Here is a 22,222-nt window from a genome sequence, read left to right on the forward strand (position 1 = left end):
ACACAAAACAGCAAACAAGTTAAAAATTAGCAAAAACAGTGAGCTTTGCACTTGAAACTGCCGAAGTGAATTTAAGGCTGAAAAAGATATCACTCTCAAAGAAATAATGTTCTTGCTCCAATCTGATCTTGAGGCCTTGGAATCCTCAAATGAAATATGTCAAAGCAAGCACACCAATCTTAAGAGCAAACCACCACAAAACCAAAGAAACAATAAAGACAAACAAGAAAAGGTATAAGCAAGGAAAGGTAATTGCAAAAGGAATACTATATGTAAGACAAACTCAAAGAGTAAGAATGAAAGACAATCAAGAAAATAAAGAACTCAATGAGAAAAGTAGGCACACAAAAGAATACCTAAGGAAAAGCACTAGAGTAGATGAAGAAAACAAAAAATTTAGCTACTGGAATTTTTTTTTTTTTTTTATGCAAACTGTTTTTGATATTCACTGATTTAACTGGAACGTTGTAGAGCGAACTGGATTATGAAATTTATACCACAGAAACTTCAAGATGTTAACTCAATAATGGCACTGGAATCAATTAAAAACAGTAAGCCAATTGAGAGAAATAAATTTTTTAAAATCACTGCCAGATTACCGTATTTTTTTCGGCAGGAATGTACACTTTTTTTATTTTATTTATCATTTTTTGTGTACTTCATATTTTTGAATGATTCTTTTTTCTATTCTTTTCTAACACTTTGAATATCTCAAATCCAGAATTTCAGAATTTTACAGTACGTAAATCAGTTGCAATAAGGAAAAACAGTAAGCACTTTTTTCAGAAACAGAGAAATCCTAATAGGAATAAAAAACAGAATGATGAACTATCAAAGACATAATAGAAAATGATGTATTGGAACTTGTATAGGTCTAGAATACAAGTATGAACTCAATTCTAAAAAGAAAATGCACAAAGGATCAACATCAATTCAGAAAATTATATGACACCAAAGCAAGAAACAATCAAAACAATAAAAGTACTACTAGAAGTAATGACATATATGGAATAACATGACTAAGACAAAACTTGACATGATTCAAAAATTAAAAGACACAACACAAATTGTAACAAGTGGAAGGAAGCTTAAGGTAAACTCTAGGAAGGATAATGCCATTCCAAAAGAGCAACCATACTCATAAGAATTATGAGTGCCATAAACCTTTCCACAAACACTTGGAGCAAAAGAAAAACAGCAAGAATACTCAATTAAAATTCTAAAACAGAAACTTAAATTGCAAGAAAATTAAAGAGCTCTTGAAATTAAAGTGCACACAACTCAACAATTAAACAAGAATGAACCTAAGACTCATGATACCACATGATGTGATTCCAATAGCCACTTAGAACAAGATTCTTGACACTTTGAGGAATCACCTTGAGCTGGAAAATATAGAGGCACTTTCTTAGAAGTTGGATCATGGTTCTAAAATCAAGAACTCACCAAAACAAGTACCAATTCTCAAACTCATTTGGATGAACCAAATATTGTCAAATTGAATCAACAAAGGAGAAGGAAAAGAAGAAACCGAACAGAATTGAACTTAAAACAAAAGAGCCGAACAGAATTTAAAAACAAAACAGAATATAGGTGCTGAAAATAGAAAAACCGAAAGCTAGACAACTCAAAACACAAGATAACATGAACAAATTGAAGAAGAAGAAAGGAAGGAGAAGAGAATGCTCATGAAGATGGAGGAATGGTTGGATGATCACGCCACTAGAAGAATGGATGCTCCTAGATGAGTGTGGAAGCCGCCACTTGAGGAAACCATGGTCCTTCAAGATAAGACTAGAGAAGAAGCTCAAAGCTCTCCAAATGCTCACTCCAATTTTGAGTATAGTTTCTTTAGATAAAATTCAAATCTGAAATTTACAAGGAAGGCACCTCTATTTATAGCCTAAGGTGCTGAAAAATGAAAGCTAAACAATTCAAAATTCCCTCCAAAAGCCACTAGAACCGGCGCTAATTGCCTAAGCAAGGAAGGTGTGATCCCTTCCTTCACTTTGGCACCCCCTATTCTACTCCTACACCTATCTACTAATACACCCCCCTAAAGGTCCTATTTAAAACCTAAAAGATGCTATAACAAAAGAGGTTTCTAAGGTTTCCCTCTAAGCACCTTCAACTAAAGACACTACAAAAAGAGAAAATAAATGTCCTCTAGCTCCCAAGGCTTTGAACATGCTTCTTGTAATCCTTTGAGGTGGACTTTGACCTCCATGGGCGTCCTCTATTTGTGCCTCCACCTCTTCTTGAGCTTGATGAGTGGCCTCCATGTTCTCTTGGGCTTGATCTCCATCACCTAGAGTGAGCCCAAATTATTTACAAACATATTCTATTTCTTAAGAAGACCAAAAGGAAGAACTTCTAATATTCGGGTTTATAACTTCTTCTTTTGCTGATTCTTTCTCGAGGATTGGTGGGGCTTGGCTTTGTATATTGAGATGACTGGCCCTTTTGGGAAGTGCTTGTTGTGTCCTTAGTTATCTGTCGGTTTGTATCACAAAGGCAGAGGAATAAATGGATAGAAAAAGAAAGGAAGAGGAAGAGTAAAAGGGGGTTAATTAAGTGACTAGCCTGGTTCAAGCAATCAGACCAAGAGTCAAAACAGTGTGCAGAGGAAAAAGTTGGTTGCTGGCAGAGAGAGTCAAGATCATGGATCCAAGAAATTCCATGATAAAAGAAAACTGCAGTGTTACAATTGTGGTAAGTATGGTAATTTTGCAGTTGAATGTTGGGGAGCTGATAACAGTAACAACACTGCAAAATAATCCAAGAAAGATGAAGCACATCTAGTTCAATAAGATGAAGATTTTGATTTAGATCAAGTGTTATTGATGTTGGGTTCAATAGTGTCAAAGTTCAAGAGGGGGGAGGATGGGTGAATTGACCTTTTAAAAGTTTTGCATAGAATCAGATTTTGTCACTGTACACAGAAAATAAATCGATTTATTTAGCAATGAACAAATTTATTTTTACAATGTTTATGTACTTTAAGATGTTTATCTCAATTGAATAAACTTTGATTTTAAGATTGAGTTAGATGATTTGCAGGCAAAGTTCAAATTGATTTTTGCAGAATTAAAACAGTGAGCTTCAGCAGTTAATCACAACCTTTGAATACAAAGCCAATGCTCGTTTTTTTAAAAAACACTTGACAGATTGAATTAACCTTCACAGAGCATGAAATTCATTGATTTTTCACCACATATAGATTTATGCAGAAGTTCTTTAGAAAATCAAGAACAGTTTATACGTTCCCAGAAAGATCAGATTCAATTACAATTGAACAGATTTATTTCTTGACAGTTTAGTTTATTCTGCAGTTATTGAGAGCAGAGATTAAGAGAGAACGAACACAACACAATTATATTGATTCACTTCTATGAGCTACATCCAGTCTTCACCTAATCCAAGGTGAAATTCACTAAATTACAATTCAAACAATTACAAACACCACTGTTCTTGAACCCTACAAGAACATGACAAATCTTGCTCAAAAACACTATTCCAGCACACACAACTCTTCAAGAAACCCTATCATGAAGAGTTTACAACCACACTTTTACAAGAAATGAAATATGAAACGAATACACCTGATAGAGGATGCAGAAATCTGCCTTAGACCAGAAGAATAGATTGCTCACACAGTAGCAACACCTCTAACCAAGCCTTAGGGCCAACCAAGAACAAGCACACTTTTTGATTTGGAAAATCTTTCAAGAACACATGCTAATTCTTTGAAAATCCTTAGTTCTCTGTTATAAAACTTGTTTTCTCAATTGTATGATTAACTTCTAAACGCAGAAAAAATCTCTCCTTTTATAGAAAAAGAACTTATAACAGATTTTTAAAAAACAGTTAAAGCTGTTATAAAAAGAACAAATTGAAAATAAAATGAACAAATTTATTTTCAAAAGCAGTTAGAGAATTTGTTATTTGAAGGAGACTTAGTCAAACACCCTGGTGCAAGGATAAAACGAAAAAAGCCTTTTAAGGTAAACATGGCACCAGACTAAAAAGAATCTATTCATTTACAGATGAACAGATTTATTTTCAAAACGATAACAAAAACTTCTTAACAAGTATAACATAGTCGTTTTGATGAATTGAAGATTTAGTTAAAATACTTGATGCACAAACCATGATTTTCAAAAACATTTAATCAAGGCATCAATTTAAGAAAATAATCTATTCATTTAGAAAAGAACAAATTCATTTTTTATGTAGTAAGGATATTTTTGCAAAACATGGGAAAAACAGTTTCATAAAACTTGTGCTTTGCTCTTATCACATGGTCAGGGGTTAAGATGTGAGTTACCTAATAAAAAGCCTACTCTAAACAACCTCTAAACTATACCTAAGACATTCTTAAAGCAAATGTAAATACAAATGAAATTTACATAAATGGCTTCATCAAACACATGTCTTGAAGGGGCAACAACCATCTTCAACAATCTCCCTATGTTTGATGGAGACAAATCCCCATAGCTCTGTTGCTTTAAGAACCTGTACTGCACCAAATACCAAACCAGAAAGTTGAAACAATGCATAACATGTGAATCAGTTTTAAGGTGCAGAATGTAACTTCTTGTTTCACCTAGCTTCACCTAGCATGATGAGCTATTTTTCTCCCCCTTTGGATTCATCAAACAACATTTAAGCATAGAGAAAGATAAAAATAGAAAGATAACACAACCAGTCTAGAAACGAATACAAATTGTTCAACATTACAGAAATATAAACTGATGAAAGGAAAGCATGGAAAGCAAGATACTCCTAATATTTGTAGTATAACTCTGCCAGCTGCAACTGAACTCCTTCAATTTGATCATTAAGGTGCTGACACCTTGCTTGAGTTGTCTCAAAGTATGCGCTCTGTTTTGCTCTCATGGCATCAAGGCGATATAGAACTTGCCTCTCAAACATGGATAAGGGTTCACCTTTGTATTCAGGGGTTTGATAGGAAACAATAGCATTTTGATGAGTTGCAGTAGCCTCTTCATGCATTGATTGGGGAGCAGGTGAATCTCCTCTGATTTCTACAGATGGAGAACTTATCCTTTGACTTCTAGCATGATCAGCAGATGGCTCTTGCCCGTAGGTGTGATGGATAACATATCAAGAATGTTCTGCAGCTTGAACAGTGTCATCTTCCATGGGAACAACCTCATCTCCATCTTCATTGTTGAGGTTTGAGGCTCCATGTTCTTCTTGAGGATTCTTGCCTTTGAGAAACACCCAGTTGTCCTCCACTTTATGAAACCCCATTTTTGTGAGAGTTGAGTTATCAATCTCACTTACAACTTTGATGGTTTCATTTCGCTCATTAGAAGTGTCAATGCCAAAGTAATCAATCAATTTTGAAACAAGTATAGCATAAGGAAAGCAATAATCAGTTAATCTTTTGGATTTCAGCATATGCTCATTGATGATAAACACCCAGTTAACCTTGATCAGATTCATGATGCAGTATAAAAGGATTAAATCCTCTTCATGTTGAACAACATGATTTGTACCTCTAGGGATGGGCTGCCATGCTATGATGTAGGCAACTAGACGTGGAGTTAGGTTCATTACCTACATGGAATTTGCTTATACTCTGGGTAGGTTTCCTCATATAGGTTCTGTAATATTGAATTTTGTTGAACTCCTGAATCCCACTTGTGTTCCCTTTTCCAACCTTTAGACCAAAATATTTGATTCCAGCCACTGAATTCCAGACTTCACTGGTGACCTCCATTTTGATCCCTTTCACATAGGATACAATATTCTTTCCATCCAGAGTTAGATTTGTGTAAAACACCTTAACCAAGTCAGGGTATACATTACCAGTTAATTCCAGCAGCTTTTTCAGTTTCTGATGCTTCAGTGCAGATCTTGTTTCAACCAGTTTTTCAGATTTCAGCCAGTTGAAATCCAACACCTTGGGTATGTTGATATGTTTTCTGCTCATCTTGTGAATGTAGGCATTGATTCCTTCTTCATCTCCAGCAAACCAACTTTCTAGAACTCCTTGAAAGGTGCTTTTTCTATCCTGGTTTTTCTTTTTCTGTCTTGAAGAGGAAGCCATGGTTGAACCAGAATTTTTCTTGTAATTTAAATAGTGAGCAACGAGTATGGGCAACCAATGTGGGTAGCAATTTCACACAAATTTATATTGAAAAATGAATGGGTTTGATGGAGCAGTTAAGAATAGATATGCACGAGGATTTTATTCTCTAAAACATGTGTAGAGAATCTTTGAAAAGGTGCAGCAAATATTTGGGGTCACGATGCACACATATCACACCTTAATTGAGCAACCAATGCATCATATCAGTTACATAACCATGACCAAAACCGTCAAAGGTACAATGGTTAATACCCACTAAGTCAGTCAATCAGTCAAAGTTTAAACTTTCTCTTTCCTAGTCATCAAAGCATATCAGTACCAAAAATAAACACATTTAATTGCAAATAAACATATTTAATTTTTCATTGCGAGGCAAAATTAACATGTATAATTCCCAATTCATTAAGCAGAAAATTAAACCTATCTTTAGCCAATGGTTTTGTAAACAAATCTGCAAGTTGTAAATATGTACCAATGAACTTAATCTCACATGTTCCATTTGATATGTGTTCCCTTAGAAAGTGATGCCTAATTTCAATGTGTTTGGTTCTTGAATGCATGACAGGATTTTGGTTAAGTTGATGGCACTTGTGTTATCACACAACAAAGGTATATGGTTAAGTAAGATACCAAAGTCATTTAATTGTTGTCTTAGCCATATGGTTTGAGCAAAGCAACTCCCTGCTGCAATGTACTATGCTTCAGTAGTGGAGAGAGCAACACATGCCTGTTTTTTGCATTGCCATGTGATCCTGCCTGTTGACCAGAACGCTGGAAACTGCCTCGTCAAAGGATCGACGTGTGCACCGCTTCACACCTCCGTTCCTCTTCGAGATCCACCTCAAGAACCTGCAAAGAAACAGAGCGGCGCCGCTGCGGCCGATCGCACTCCAACGCCCAAGTCAGTGACCGAATCACCAAATACTAAGAGAACAAGATCCGTGCAAATCCTCTCTCACAGTCAGCTCTATAACTCGCAAGCGTAAAGAGTATAATCTGAACGTGCGTACCTTAGAAAGTTCGTTGAGAACTCTTATATACCTGGTTACTTTCTCTCTCCTGGCAGTTACAGACTTGGACACGTGGCTCGTATCCAACTGTACACGTGCCATCATCTGGAGCCTCCTTGACTTGGGCGCTGCTTCTACTCTTGTTTTACTAAGTTACCCATGCGTGGTACTACCCAGTACATAGCCAACTTGGGAGTGCGATTTCTACTGGAACTGGCGAGTTAGGGTGCCTTCATACACCTTCCTTGTGGTCTCGCCGGCCGCCTTCATAATCTGCTTCTCCTTCATCTTCGGCGATGTGCTTTCTCTGGCGATCTCCAATCGCTTGGTCGCCTGAGTTTACATCTGGCGACTTCATCTTTAACCCGGTGATCGCCTATTCTGGTATGCTGGAGATCGGAACACGCCAACTTAATAACTGGCGACTTCACGAGCCCCCCGACTTCCTTCCCTTCTGCCAACCTGGCGCCTTGCCAACACGCCTATACTGTAGCGGGATGCCACGTCATCACTCCCGACTACCAGGGCGGTACACCATGAGATCAAACTTGATCCAAGCAAGTGACAGGTACCACTGGTGTTCTTCCTATCAATTTTGCAACCTGCAAAGTCTGAATCAGAATAGCCAGTCAAACTCAATGAAATGTTACCTGGATACCACAAGCTAACTTCTTTAGTTCCTTGCAAATATTTCAGAATCCTTTTGGCAGCATTGAAATGTGATTCTTTAGGAGCAGATTGAAACCGAGCACACATGCACACTGCAAACATTATGTCAGGCCTGCTGGCAGTGAGATACAATAGTGATCCTACGAGTCCTCTGTATTTAGTTTCATCAACAGGAATTCCAGCTTCAACATGATCCAAGTGACAACTAGTTGAGAAGGGTGTGCTGATTGGTTTGCACTTATCCATTTCAAATTTTCTCAGCAGATCCTTGCAATACTTGGCTTGATCCAAGAATATACCTTCCTTGAGTTGTTTGACCTCCAAGCCTAGAAAATAGTTCAACTCACCCATCATTGACATTTCAAACTCACTCTTCATGATTTCCACAAAAGTTTCACACAATTCTCCATTGTTTGATCCAAATATGATGTCATCCACATAGACATGTACTAGAATTGTGTCATCTCCTTTCTTCTTAATGAACAAGGTCTTATCTGGTGTGCCTCTGTCATAGCCTTGTGAGATAAGGAAATCACTTAGCCTATCGTACCATTGCCTAGGAGCTTGCTTAAGCCCATAAAGAGCCTTTTTGAGTTTGTACACATGTCCTGGATGCTGATGGTCTTCAAAACCTGGTGGCTGTGAAACAAATACCTCTTCATTTATATAACCATTCAAGAAGGCACTCTTCACATCCATTTGGAATAGCTTGAATCCTTTGATGCAAGAGAAGGCAAGTAGCAATCTGACAGCTTCTAGCCGAGCCACTGGTGCATATGTCTCATCATAGTTTATTCCTTCTTCTTGATTATGTTAGAATATATGGCCTTAAACGAGAGGGGGGTGAATTGTTTAAGAAGGATTTTTGAAAACTTTTAAGCTTAGAATGAAAATACTTCAGAAGAACCTTGATTAAGGATTCAGTTTTTCCAAAACAAACAGCAAAAGCACAAAGCTGGAAAAACAATAAGTTGTTTTAGCGAAACAATCGGTTGTTTATACTAGTTCTAAAATATCAAAACTAAATTAAAGAGATAGGGATAGAGAAATTTTACACAGTTGTTTATACTGGTTCACTCCAAACAAGAGCTACGTCCAGTCTTCTCAGAAACCCTGAGGATATCCACTAAGCAATCACCACTTGATCACTTACACCACAACTAAGAGAATGACCTTGAACACCTCAAGAAACACACTCTCCTTGGCCAACACTAAGATTGCTGATCTTGAACACCTCAAGAACACACAGCCAATCTCAGCACACATACAAACGAATTGTTCAGCAGTTTACAAAGATTACACTTGTTACAGATGAATATCTGAAATCAATACAAGTAAAATCCCTATCCAGCACCTTGATCAATCTCTCAACTCTTTAGCAATCTCAGAACTCTTTACAAAAACTCTTAGATCAAAAACTATGTTTCAAGATTCTTAAAACTTAAAAACAGTTTTTCAGAATATATCTAAGAATATAGTTTGTTATCAAATCTTAACAAACTCTTAATTGCATTTAAAATTGATTGGTCAAAGCATTTAATGACTGGAGCGTATTCAGTTAAAGCATTTAAAGCTCAGTCAAAGAAAACAATTTTTCTATTATGGTTTTAAAACAAACAATCAATTGTTTCCTCGAATCAATCGGTTGTTTTGTTACTTAACAAAATCACCATTCAAAAACAGTTTTCAAACTTTCTCAAAACACCTAAGTGTAAACAATCGGTTGTTTCGACAAAACAATCGGTTGTTTCAACTTAGTTTGAAAAACATTTTGCTTTGATAAAAATGAGATGCTAATTGCTTTGAGATTTAATCTAAGGGTTGATTACAACATTGAACTACTCCAGAACAAAGCTTAAACCTACACAGCAGCAACAAGCAAAGCAGAGGCTTCATCATCCTTCAAAGGATTTGGATTCTTCAAAACATTGAACACCACTTGGTTCAACATATTATACCCTTTAGCCACTAGCCTAGCCTTATTTCTGGTAATCACCCCATGCTCATCCATCTTGTTTTTGAATACCCATTTTGTTCGAATGATATTCATTTCAGGTATTCTGGGAACAAGAGTCCAAACCACATTCAGAGCAAATTGATTCAGTTCCTATTGCATGGCCAGAATCCAGTTACTGTCCTTGAGGGCTTCATTCAGATTTTTGGGCTCCACTTGAGATACAAAGGCCATTGTCTCACAAAAGTTATTTAGAGATTTCCTAGTTGATACTCCTTTCTCAATGTTCCCAATGACATTGTCAAGGGTTATATCTCTTGGGGTTTTCCATTCTTTTGACAAACCTGTAGAAACAGTAGGTTCTTGGATAACATGTGAGTCAGCAGTATCAAGATGAATCGATTCATTTTGATTTAAAACAAATTTAAATTCATCACATTCAAGGTCATCTGCAGCAGTTTTAGATATGCTATGATCAACTTCATCAAATACAACATGCATTGATTCTTCTACTATGAGCAATCTTTTATTGAAGACTCTATATGCATGACCATTCAAAGCATAACCAATGTGAACACCTTCATCAGATTTAGCATCAAACTTGCCTAAATTCTCTTTGCCATTATTAAATACAAAACATTTACACCCAAACACTCTAAGGTGACTCACACTAGGTTTCCTGCCCTTATACAATTCATATGGTGTTTTCTTAAGAATGAGTCTAATTAAGGTTTTGTTTAACACATAAGCTGCAGTATAGACTACATCTGCCCAAAAATACTTAGGAAGCTTACATTCATTTAACATAGTTCTAGCTAGTTCCTCTAATGATATGTTTTTCCTTTCAACTACACCATTTTGTTGGGGAGTCTTAGGGGCTGAAAAGCTATGTGATATCCCATGTTTCTCACAAAACCTCTCAAATCTAGCATTATGAAACTCTCCCCCATGATCACTTCGAATTGATTTTATACAACAACCATTTTCATTATGTAAAACCTTTGCTAATTTCTTAAAGGCATTGTAAGCATGATTTTTATGTGCAAGAAATAAAGTCCATGTAAACCTAGAGTAGTCATCCACAACAACCAAAGCATACAAATTTCCAGCCAAGCTAACAACTCTAGAGGGTCCAAATAAGTCCATATGCAATACATCCAATGGATTTTTTAGTAGAAACAATGTCTTTTGAATTGAAAGAGGATCTGATTTGTTTACCTTTCACACAAGCATCACAGAGTCTGTTATCCTGAAATTTAATGTTAGGTAAACCAGAAACAAGATCTTTAGATTTCAATTTATTTAAGTGATTAGTGTGTATGTGAGCTAACCTCTTGTGCCACAGCCAAGACTCATCACTTCTAGACAGTAAACACTCATTTGAAGAATTAGTTTCCATAATGTCCAAGAGATATATGTTATTCACTCTCTTACCAGTAAACAACACCTTACCAGAGGAGTCACTTGAGATTGTGCAACCATTTGACTTGAAGTTCGCCTTGTATCCTTTGTCACAAAGTTGACTGATACTGAGAAGGCTATGCTTGAGTCCTTCTACATAAAGCACATTCTCAATAGTGGTTGAATTCCCTGTTCCAACCGTACCTCTCCCCAGAATTGTTCCACGGTTATTATCACCATAGGTTACATGTCCCTCTGCCTTGAGCTTCAAGCTAGTGAATTTTGTCAGATCTCCAGTCATATGTTTGGAACAACCACTGTCCAAGTACCATTGATTTCTCTTGTTGCCTTTCTGCAAAACAGAGCAAAGATGATACAAATGGTACCCTTTTCAGTATAGGGTCCAACACAGATTAAAACCTTTCCTTTGGTAGCCATTTTGCTAAGTTCTTAGGAACAAGATGTTTTCTAGCAATGCATGACCTAGAGGTATGACCAGATTTCATGCAGTAAAAACAGGTAACATGAGATGCCTTTTGCCACTGTTAAAAGCTAGAAACCTGATTTTGCTGGAACAAAAAAACTTGAAAGCTTTTTGACATTGGTTACATTTCCAGGATTATAACCAATACCATTTTTTATTGAAAACAACATTCTGTGAACCAAGGAGAGACTCAATATTCCCTTGGTGAATTTGGAAAGGGTTTTAACAAATACTCCACTTGTTTTTCCAATTTTTTGCAGTTTTCACAGGTTTTAATAGAGGCATGCAAGCATGTTAGTTCAAGGCTTACCATATATGTTTTGGCCTTATGTAGTTCTTCCTCAAGTGTTTTTACTTTAGGTGCAAGCACATTATTTACCTTTTGCAACTTACTGCATATTACAGCTAGTCTATTTGCTTCATCATGTGTTTCTTTGAAAGCAGCAAGCAATTGATCATAGTTATCAGATTCCATAGAGAATTCACTTACTGAATCAGAGATTGACCCTTCATCTTTCACCATGAAGCACATATTGTTTTCCTCACTCTCAGTAGAAGAGTTGCCCGTTGAAGATACTTCATTCTCTTCCCACCAAATGTAAGCTCTTCTCCCCTTGCTCCTTTCAACCTTCTTGCTGGCAGATTTGTCCTTTGATTGATTGTTTGGACAATCCATTTTGATGTTTCCTGTTTTACCACAGCCAAATCAAGTGTAGTTAGAGGAATTTGATTCATTAGGTTTAGGATACCTTCTTTTTTGTTGGTTCCTATCTCTGCTTTTCTTCTTCGGGAATCTGTTGAACCTCTTTGTAAGTAAGCTGATTGTTTCATCATGTTCAGCATCTTCTTTTTCCTCATTGATCTCACTCTGTTCACTTGCTTTCAGTGCAAGTCCCTTAGGTTTTCTTTCCACTGTTTCTTGCTCTTTGAGTCTCTTGAGCTCCAACTCATGCTCCATTAATTTCCCAAAGAGTGCAGCAGTTCACAACTTTGACAGATCACGACTTTCTGATATGCCAGTTACCTTGGGTTGCCAGCTTCTGTCGAGGCACTTCAGCACTTTTATGTTGAGTTCCTCTCTGCCAAATTCCTTTCCCAATCCAGTAAGATGATTCACAATATGAGTGAACCTTTTCTACACATCAGCAATGCTCTCCTCGGGTTGCATTCTAAAAAATTCATATTCTTGGATGAGAGAATATTTTCTTGATCTCTTCACATCTTCAGTACCTTTATGAGTAACTTCCAAGACCTCCCACATCTCCTTAGCTGAACTGCATTGGGATATCCTGAAGAACTCATCCATTATTAATGATGAAGTTATGATGTTCTTGGCTACAAGATCATATTGAGCCTTCTTCCTTTCAGTCTCATTCCATTCAGATCTTGGCTTTGCCACTTCTTCATCCTTGACAACCTGTATTGGCACATAGGGTCCATGGACCACAGCCTCCCAAATAAACGAGTCAATAGATTCTATGAAAATTTTCATTCTAATTTTCCAAAAGGCATAATTCATTCCATTGAACATAGGGGGTCTACTGATAGATGATCCCTAAACAAAAAGCACTTTAAACTCAGACATTATTGCAAACAAACTTGATTAAAATACAAGTCCTAGCTCTTGATACCAATTGTTGGGTTCAATAGTGTCAAAGTTCAAGAGGAGGGGGGGGGGGGGGGTGAATTGACCTTTTAAAAGTTTCACATAGAATTAGATTTTGTCACAGTCCATAGAAAATAAATCGATTTATTTAGCAATGAACATATTTATTTTTACACTTATGTACTTTAAGATGGTGATCCCAATTGAATAAACTTTGATTTTAAGATTGAGTTAGATGATTTGCAAGCAAAGTTCAAATTGATTTTTGCAGAATTAAAATAGTGAGCTTCAGCAGTTAATCACAACCTTTGAATACAAAGCCAATGCTCGTTTTTTAAAAAACACTTGACAGATTGAATTAACCTTCACAGAGCATGAAATTCAATGATGTTTCATCACATACAGATTTATGCAGAAGCTCTTTAGAAAATCAAGAACAGTTTATACGTGCCCAGAAAGAACAGATTCAATTACAATTGCACATATTTATTTCTTGACAGTTTAGTTTATTCAACAGTTATTGAGTGCAGAGATTAAGAGAGAACGAACACAACACAATTATACTGGTTCACTCCTATGAGCTACATCCAGTCTTCACCGAATCCAAGGTGAAATTCACTAAATCACAATTCAAAGAATTACAAACACAACTATTCTTGAACCCTACAAGAACATGACAAACCTTGCTGAAAAACATTATTCCAGCACACACAACTCTTCAAGAAACCCTAAACCCTAAAACATTATTCCAGCACACACAACTCTTCAAGAAATCCTATCAAGAAGAGTTTACAACCACACTTTTACAAGAAATGAAATATGAAACGAATACACCTGATAGAGGATGCAAAAATATGCCTTAGACCAGTAGAACAGATTGCTCACACAGTAGCAGCACCTCTAGCCAAACCTTAGGGCCAACCAAGAACAAACACACTTTTTGATTTGGAAAATCTTTCAAGAACACATGTTAATTCTCTTAAAATCCTTAGTTCTCTGTTATAAAACTTGTTTTCTCAATTGTATGATTAACTTCTAAACGCAGAAACAAGCTCTTCTTTTATAGAAAAACAACTTATAATAGATTTTCAAAAAATAGTTAAAGCTGTTATAAGAAGAAAAAATTGAAAATAAAATGAACATATTTATTTTCAAAAGCAGTTAGAGAATCTGTTATGTGAAGGAGACTTAGGCAAACACCCTGGTGCAAGGATAAAACGAAAAAAGCCTTTTAAGGTAAACATGGTACCGGACTAAAAAGATTCTATTCATTTACAGATGAACAAATTTATTTTCAAAACGATAACAAAAACTTCTTAACAAGTATAACACAGTCGTTTTGATGAATTGAAGATTTAGTGAAAATACTTGATGCACAAACCATGATTTTCAAAAACATTTAATCAAGGCATCAGTTTAAGAAAAGAATCTATTCATTTAGAAAAGAACAAATTCATTTTTTATGCAGTAAGGATATTTTTGCAAAACATGGGAAAAATAGTTTCATAAAACTTGTGCTTTGCTCTTATCACATGGTCAGGGGTTAAGAGGTAAGTTACCTAGCAAAAAGCCTACTCTAAACAACCTCTAAACTATACCTAAGACATTCTTAAAGCAAATGTAAATACAAATGAAATTTACACAAATGGCTTCATCAAACACGTGTCTTGAAGGGGCAACAACCATCTTCAACAATTGCTGGTCACTACAAATCAGGATGATGATGCTTCAAGTTGGTATTTAGACACAGGTTGTTCCAATCATATGACTGGTAATAGGAAGTGGATTGTTGATTTTGATTCTAATGTAAAAAACAATGTGCGATTTGTAGATAATAGTATGATCTCTGCTGAAGGAATTGGCAAGGTCAGATTCACTTGTAAAGATGGAAGAGCTGGCTACATGAATGATGTCCTATACGTGCCATCAATGAAGAATAATATTCTCAACTTAGGCCAACTACTGGAAAAGGGATTCAAAATGTCAATGGAGCAAAATTCCATCAAGATCTATGATAAAAAAAAATCAAGGTTAGTTCTTAAGGCACCTTTGTCTAAAAGTAGGACTTTTAAGACTAACCTTAATACATCAATTGTACAATGATTGTCTTCAATTGTAGATCAAGAGGAAACAAATCTATTGTGGCACTATAGATTTGACCATTTGAATTTCAAGAGTTTGAACCAGCTAAGTAGTAAACAAATGGTCACAAGGCTGCCACCAACCAACCTATCTCATAAGACTTGTGAAGTCTTCAAGAAAGAGTTTCAAGAACTCTGTACTGGAAAGAGCAAAGAAGCCTTTGGAGGTTGTATACTCAGATGTATGTGGCCCTCTTGACAGTAATTCACTTGGAGCTAATAGGTATTTTCTTACTTTTGTGGATGAATTCACCAAAAAAATATGGATTTACCCATTAAAGAAGAAATGTGAGGTGTTTGGAAGATTTGTAAAATTTTGTGCTTAGGTTGAAAGGCAATCAGGCCATGCCTTAACAATTTTCAGAACTGATAGAGGTGGAGAATTCAAATCCAAAGAGCTGGAAGAATTTTGTGTTACAAAAGTAACTGAACACGAAGTTATAGCTCGTTACACTCCACAACATAATGGAATTGCAAAGAGAAGAAATAGAACTTTGCTTGATATGGCAAGGTGCATACTCAAAGGCAAGGGGCTGCCTCATAGGTTTTGGGGAGAGACTGTCACCACTGCAACCTATATTCTCAATAGGTGTACTACAAAAAATTGGAGACAGTTGTACCAAAAACAATTTGGTCTGGACTTAAACCAACTGTTAGCCATTTGAAAATATTTGGTTCTTTGTGCTATATGCATATTATTCAAAAGGTGGCTAACATGTTCAATATTTTGCCATTAGCGTAATACTAAATTATTATTATTATTATTTATATACTGTCCAAAACCGTTAATCATGAAAGTTATCGTCCAGGTTCCTGTTGGGAAAATTATTTATGTAACTAAACGAATGAATGTTGTTGGTCGACATATAACCTCCTATCTTGTTGATTTGTTTTCAAGGAGGGGGTAGGGACTAACTCCTTTCATTTTAGTTGTAATGTCTTATGTATGCTTAAATTCTTATTGGAACACAATTTTCTGTCCTCAGGTATGGATTAAATAGGACTGCTGATTTTGAGACTGTCAAGGAATCAAAGAGAAGCTAGTTGGGGCACAAATCTCAAGCCACACTTTGATTTCATGTGCCCTGTAATCTTTGTTGAGTAGGTACATCTTTTTCCCCCAGTTACGACTACAAGAGGGAATACTAGTTGGGGCTTGAGATCACCATCCTTCTTAAAAGTTATACTGTAAGTTGATGTCTTGCATTTGTTGAAATCTTTTTATGAATAGTTGTGTAAATAATTCTAGATTTAGTATGAAATTCTGGTTAAAATGCTTTTCCTAAAGATAGAGGGACAATAGTCATGTGTTATGTTGATACTTGAATGAATCTCAATTCTTATGCCTTTCAAAACTTTTGGTAATTACATTCATTCTTTTTCTTCCTGAATGCATGAAAGTACTTTGTGCTATTTACTATTATTATTATTAATTTCATTGTTGTTGTCCATGTAGCGCATTTGGTTGGAAGGGTGGAAGGGGAGAGTTCTGTTGTTTGTTTTGGTCTAAGAAAAGTACTGATGAGGGAAAATATGAGTAATGTATTGTTAATCCTATGAGCATGAGTGAAGGGGATGGAGGTGAAATCAATTCCTTGAGCAATTCATTCAGCACAGCACAGGAAACAAAGTTGTGAAAACCTCATTTCTCCTTGCCTTCTAATTTGAGCTAAACTAGGAAATATTAAAAAATCGCCTCCCCTCTTTTCCAAATTTCATGTGTGCATAAGGTAATTGTCATTAATATTGTGAGAACATAAGAAATATCTAATATTATTTTGATGTTATGTCATAATCTTAGATTATGTTTAAGACTAGCTTCCATATATCCTCAGTTTCCTTATCTCATGATTTTTTATCTACATAATTAGTATACTTAGGTTTCATGCTTTGGGTTTTACAATTACATCACACATTGTAGTACATCACATCATATCAAGTCAATATCATTCTCACAACAATCATCCCCTTTTTCCCTGCATGCTGATGTATTCTTTTTGAATCAGCTTCCAAATGGAAGGGTCATTAAAGTAGGGACCCAAAGGTTCCAAGCTCCTCAGGCTCTTTTCACTCATGGGTTTAACAGTTGTATATGATTACAACTTGTATATGACAATGGGAGAGTGAAAAGAGCTAAAGGTGAGTGAAAAGAGCTCATGGTGATGAAATGGCTGACATGGTTTTTCGCTGCATTCAGGAAATGGATATTGACAATGGGATGATGGTAAATAGCGAGTTATTAGAATAAAAATATCCTCAGTATATTCATATTGATCGGTTGAAAATATCTCTACAATCTTCATATCCATTGAACATATTTTTATTTTCTTATTTTAGAGAGTTTGATGTTAGAAATAGAGGTGATGAGAATATTATTGATGTAAAAGTCATCAATAAAATAATTCTTTTTTTTTTTTCTTACATGGTTCGAGTTGGTATAAGTGCTCCCAGTATTGGGAACTCTCTGCTGCCACCTAAACTTTTGGCACTGCCATTGTCTGCTGCCTTTGAGGTTAGTGGTGGGTCAGAAAGGTGGACCCCTTGCAGACGATCGCAACGTCTGTATTCACATTGCCAATGAAGTTGCCACGTGGCGTCACCATCGCGTTTGAGATCAATGGTGGGTCAATGTTAGGACATGTCAGATTGGTATCAGAGTGGGTTGATCTGCTCTGCTCTGTTGGTCTTAGTCTTGTCCGGCGAAGTCATTTCTTCTTTACATTGTTTCTAATTGTCCCTTGTATATTGAAGTTTTTAGTTAATATTATTATTATTATTAATTTTAAATATGTATTTGCATTTTATATTATTACTTGCAATTGATCAGTATCTCCTTTAGTTGTTTCGGCAGGTGCAATAGTCTGCACTCTTTATACATACCCTTTAAACTTTAACTACACTGTGTGTGTTAACATCTATGTTAAAAACCAAAGCTTTTCTTTCTAAAACTTCAAGAGTTTAAGTATTATGTAATATATATGCCCACACATGTAATACACAACACTAATCTCAACCCTTAAGTATGTTTTTCTGCTACATCCATGGTAGTGATAATCATACCTAATGTAAGTGACAGGTGATGTCGTATCTGTGTTGATACATATTTGTGAATGTCTTTTGTCCATTTTTCTGAATATTTAGAGTGCCTCCTAGTGCATCATATCTGTGTGGATACATATTTGTGAAAGCCTTTTGTCCATTTTTCAGAATTTTTAAAGTGCCTCCTAGTGCATTTTTGTTTAGCTGAAAGTATCTTCTAGAATTCTATATTGATCTTTTAAGAACTAATAAAAGCAGATTCCTTCTCTTGTTAATGTGAAAAATTGTGTAAGCAGTAAGCAATATAATTATGGAATTACTTTTCTTAATCTCAAAAGGAAAAACAAAATCCTAATAAAAGAAATAGATCTCCAGAAAGAAAGACTAATTTTAGGGACAAATTTACCAAATTAACTCTTAATCTTAATCCCTTAATTTTAAATTTTTTTTAAAAACAAAATCTATATTTTGTATTGGATAAATAATCAATTCAGTATAATAAGTATTGACATATTTCATTTTGAGTACAATAAAAAAAAATAATCTTAAAACAAAACTTTAATTTTTAATTGCATATTAATGTTAATTTTCTCTTTATTAACATATGTCACAATTTTTAAAGAGCAAACATGTTCTTAGTTATCTCAACCATTAACCATTTACGAAGTTAAAAAAGTTAAAGAAATTAAAGTTTTTGTATTAAAATTGTTTTTGTTATACATATTGTAGTAAAACAAAATGTCATTACTTATTGTACTAAATTGAAATCTTTGTTTTATAATTTATTTTATAATTTATTGTACAATAAATGTGCAATATTTAGCTTCCCTCTCTTATGCTAAGGAATAAACATCCTCCATTCCCAGTTTGGTTATGAGATTATTGAAGTATTTGGTATTGAGTCCTTTTTGTTAGCATATTAACCACCTCTTGCTTAGATGAAATCTATTACATGCAAACTACATTCTAATTTTTTCTTATTGAAGTGTTTGTCTATTTTAATATGTTTTGTCTTGTCATGCTGAATGGGATTATGTGCAATGTTTATTTTTGACTTATTATCACAGTAGAGCATCATGGGTCCCTTCTAATTAATCTTCAAGTCATCTAAGATCATTTTTAACCATAATAAGTCACATAGCCTGTGTGTAATGGACTTGAATTTTGATTCAGCCAATGATCTTGCAACCACATTCTGCGTTTTGCTTTTCCTTGTCACTAAGTTGCCACCTAGGAAAGTACAATATGCAATTGTTGATATTCTATCAACAAGAAAACTTGCATAATCTGCACCAGTAGGTTTCATGAGTCAGCTTTCCATTTCTTTTGAACAATATTTTCTTTCAGAGGGGCCGCCCTTCAAGTAATGTAGAATTCTGTAAGCAGCTTGAATATGAGATTCCTTTGGTTTATGAATAAATTGACTTATGACACTCACTAAATGAGGCAATGTTTGGTAGCGTGAGCCATATATATATATATATATATATATATATATTAATTTTCAACCAGTCTTTGATACATTTTTTTGTCTACTGCTGGTTTCTCTTCAGCCTTACATAACTTATGATTAGGATCCACTGGAGTTGATACTACTCTGCACCCAATTTTTCTAGTTTTTGCCAGCAAATTAGTTATATTTTGCCAAGGTATGAAAATTCCTTTGTTTGTTAGAGTAAACTACTTCAATCTTCCAAACTCTTTTAGTTCAAACTCTTGGAATAATCTTTGTTTCACTTCTTCCTTCTCTTTTTCATCATTCTTAATTACTATAATATCATCAACGTAAACTGGGAGGACTGTTGCCCCTCTTTAGAAAACAAAGTGTGATCTCCTTGACTTTGTTTGTGACCAAAATAGCTTTTCTGAATATTTCAAACCAAACTCCAGGGGATTGTTTTAGAGCCTTTCGTCTGCACACCTTATTTTTTTTTTCTCCTTTAAACCATGTAGAATATACATGTAGATTTGTTTCTTAATCTCCGTCTCCATGAAGTCTCCGTGAAGAAAGACATTTTTAACATCTAGAAGTTTCCAATTGATGGGGGATAACTAAGGATAAAAATCCTTAGAGTATTCATTTTAACAATTAGTGCAATTGATGGGGGATAACTAAGGATAAAAATCCTTAGAGTATTCATTTTAACAATTAGTGCAAAAGTCTTGCTGTAGTCTACACCATATAAGCTGAGTGTATCCCTTGACAACGAAACTTGTTTTGTACCTCTCAATAAACTCGTTAGCCTTATATTTCATATCCATTTGAAGTCAACAATATTACTTTCTTTGAGTTTGTAAATAATTTCCCAAAGTGCTATTTTTTTCCAATGCTTTCTCCACTTCAAGACATCCGTTTGAGGATTTCTTTAATACCAATAAGTACATTCTTGTTTCTTTGGTTAGTGTTTCTAGATTCTAATCTGATCCCAGTTCCATCATCCCTTTCTTTATATTGCGTTTCAAAGTTAAAGTTGGTAAATCTATATTCTTCCTCCATCTCATTTTTCAGATTGGAAAAGGAAATACTTGATCGTTAACTTGATGTTGTCCTGAAGGGTAAGAGAGATGCATTGAAGGTAAGCTTGGGCATCTTCTTTCTTTTGCTTCTGCATGTGTATCCAATGTAGCATGTGTATTATTGAAGACACGTTATTATAATTTAAGTTTTGTTGTTGTTTCTTGTTAATTTAGAAACAATCAGTCATTCTTGTTAGCCAATAGAGTTAATTATTGGGATGAGCTATATGGTATTATGGGGTCCTCAAGACCCACATTGAGTCTTATGGGATGCTCAATGGAAGATTTAAATGTTTGGTTCTCCCCTTAATAGCTAACTTTTGAGGGTGTGTGCTCCAAGTACTTATCAATACCTCAAGTAAGAATTATTTTGTTGTTTGTTGAGTAAATTCGGAAGATATTGAACTGAATGGAAGGAAAAGGTTGCTGTGGTCTTGTGAATTAAATCCTTGTGGCCCCAATATTATGTACCAGCCTTAAATTGTGAGATTCCCAGCTCATGATTTTGGATCTTGATTGTAGCAAGACGTCCTCCTCGGTTTATGGATCTATCACTTTCCTTTTAGGTACTTCCTCCAATAGTGGCTGTAACATGCAACCATATAAGTTAAGGAAATACAGATGTAAGTTAAGGTAGTACGGGATGCTTTAAAAAAGAAAGATAACAGTATGTGACGTGTGAAAGTTTATAGTCACGAATTCGGTCGACTTATTATTCCCGTATTCTCATCTTTTATGTTGTGATGGTGATCAGAAATTAACTGAGAATAGAGGATCCACCACGTAGGAAGCACATGGTGTACCTTGGCGGCGCTGTACTTGCAGGAATAATGAAGGTTTGAGTTAGCTGTTAATTTTTTGGTTTTTCTCAAATCATAGGCTTATGTGTCGATGCAGATGTGATGACTGTTGGCATATTTGAATATCATGATGGACCAGAGTTTTGGATGAACAGGGAAGATTATCCAGAAGAAGGAATTGCTTGCTTGAGCAGGTGTGGCCAGGCATGACTTTGAGGTCCGTGATCACTCTGAAAACGTGAAATCATTTTGGGTAGCAAAAGCGCTCCAAGTGGCTGAGTGATGAATATTCAAAGTTGTTAAAACTGCCTACTAAGATATATCTTACGTTAATTGTTGTTGGCCTTTTATAGGTGTCCCTGTGGCTACTTGAGGCTAGCTGCGCTTGTTAAAATTACGACACCATTACTCAACTTGCTTAACAAGTGAAAAAGACCATTTATACATATTAAAGCTATAAGCTAGAAATCTAGTAATCAC

At 35.4% G+C, this 22,222-nt stretch overlaps 2 protein-coding genes and 1 pseudogene across 2 annotated transcripts; 1 reads left to right on the plus strand and 2 right to left on the minus strand.

Annotated features, from left to right (window-relative positions):
- Window positions 1-10,975: 10,975 nt before the first annotated feature.
- On the minus strand, window positions 10,976-12,315 carry LOC137815556 (uncharacterized). The gene is made up of 3 exons (XM_068618671.1): window positions 12,043-12,315; window positions 11,086-11,507; window positions 10,976-11,003 (listed from the first exon to the last, which is right to left on the minus strand). Exons 1-3 carry the CDS (start codon window positions 12,313-12,315, stop codon window positions 10,976-10,978), a joined length of 723 nt encoding a protein of 240 aa, XP_068474772.1.
- A 459-nt stretch (window positions 12,316-12,774) lies between these two features.
- Window positions 12,775-13,131, minus strand: LOC137815557 (uncharacterized). The gene has a single exon (XM_068618672.1). The coding sequence runs from the start codon at window positions 13,129-13,131 to the stop codon at window positions 12,775-12,777; it is 357 nt and encodes a 118-aa protein (XP_068474773.1).
- Window positions 13,132-16,177: 3,046 nt separating this feature from the next.
- LOC137815558 (actin-related protein 2-like) lies at window positions 16,178-21,952 on the plus strand (annotated as a pseudogene).
- Window positions 21,953-22,222: the final 270 nt, after the last annotated feature.

Source organism: Phaseolus vulgaris, chromosome 1, assembly GCF_000499845.2.
Source record: "Phaseolus vulgaris cultivar G19833 chromosome 1, P. vulgaris v2.0, whole genome shotgun sequence".
Taxonomy (NCBI): domain Eukaryota; kingdom Viridiplantae; phylum Streptophyta; class Magnoliopsida; order Fabales; family Fabaceae; genus Phaseolus; species Phaseolus vulgaris.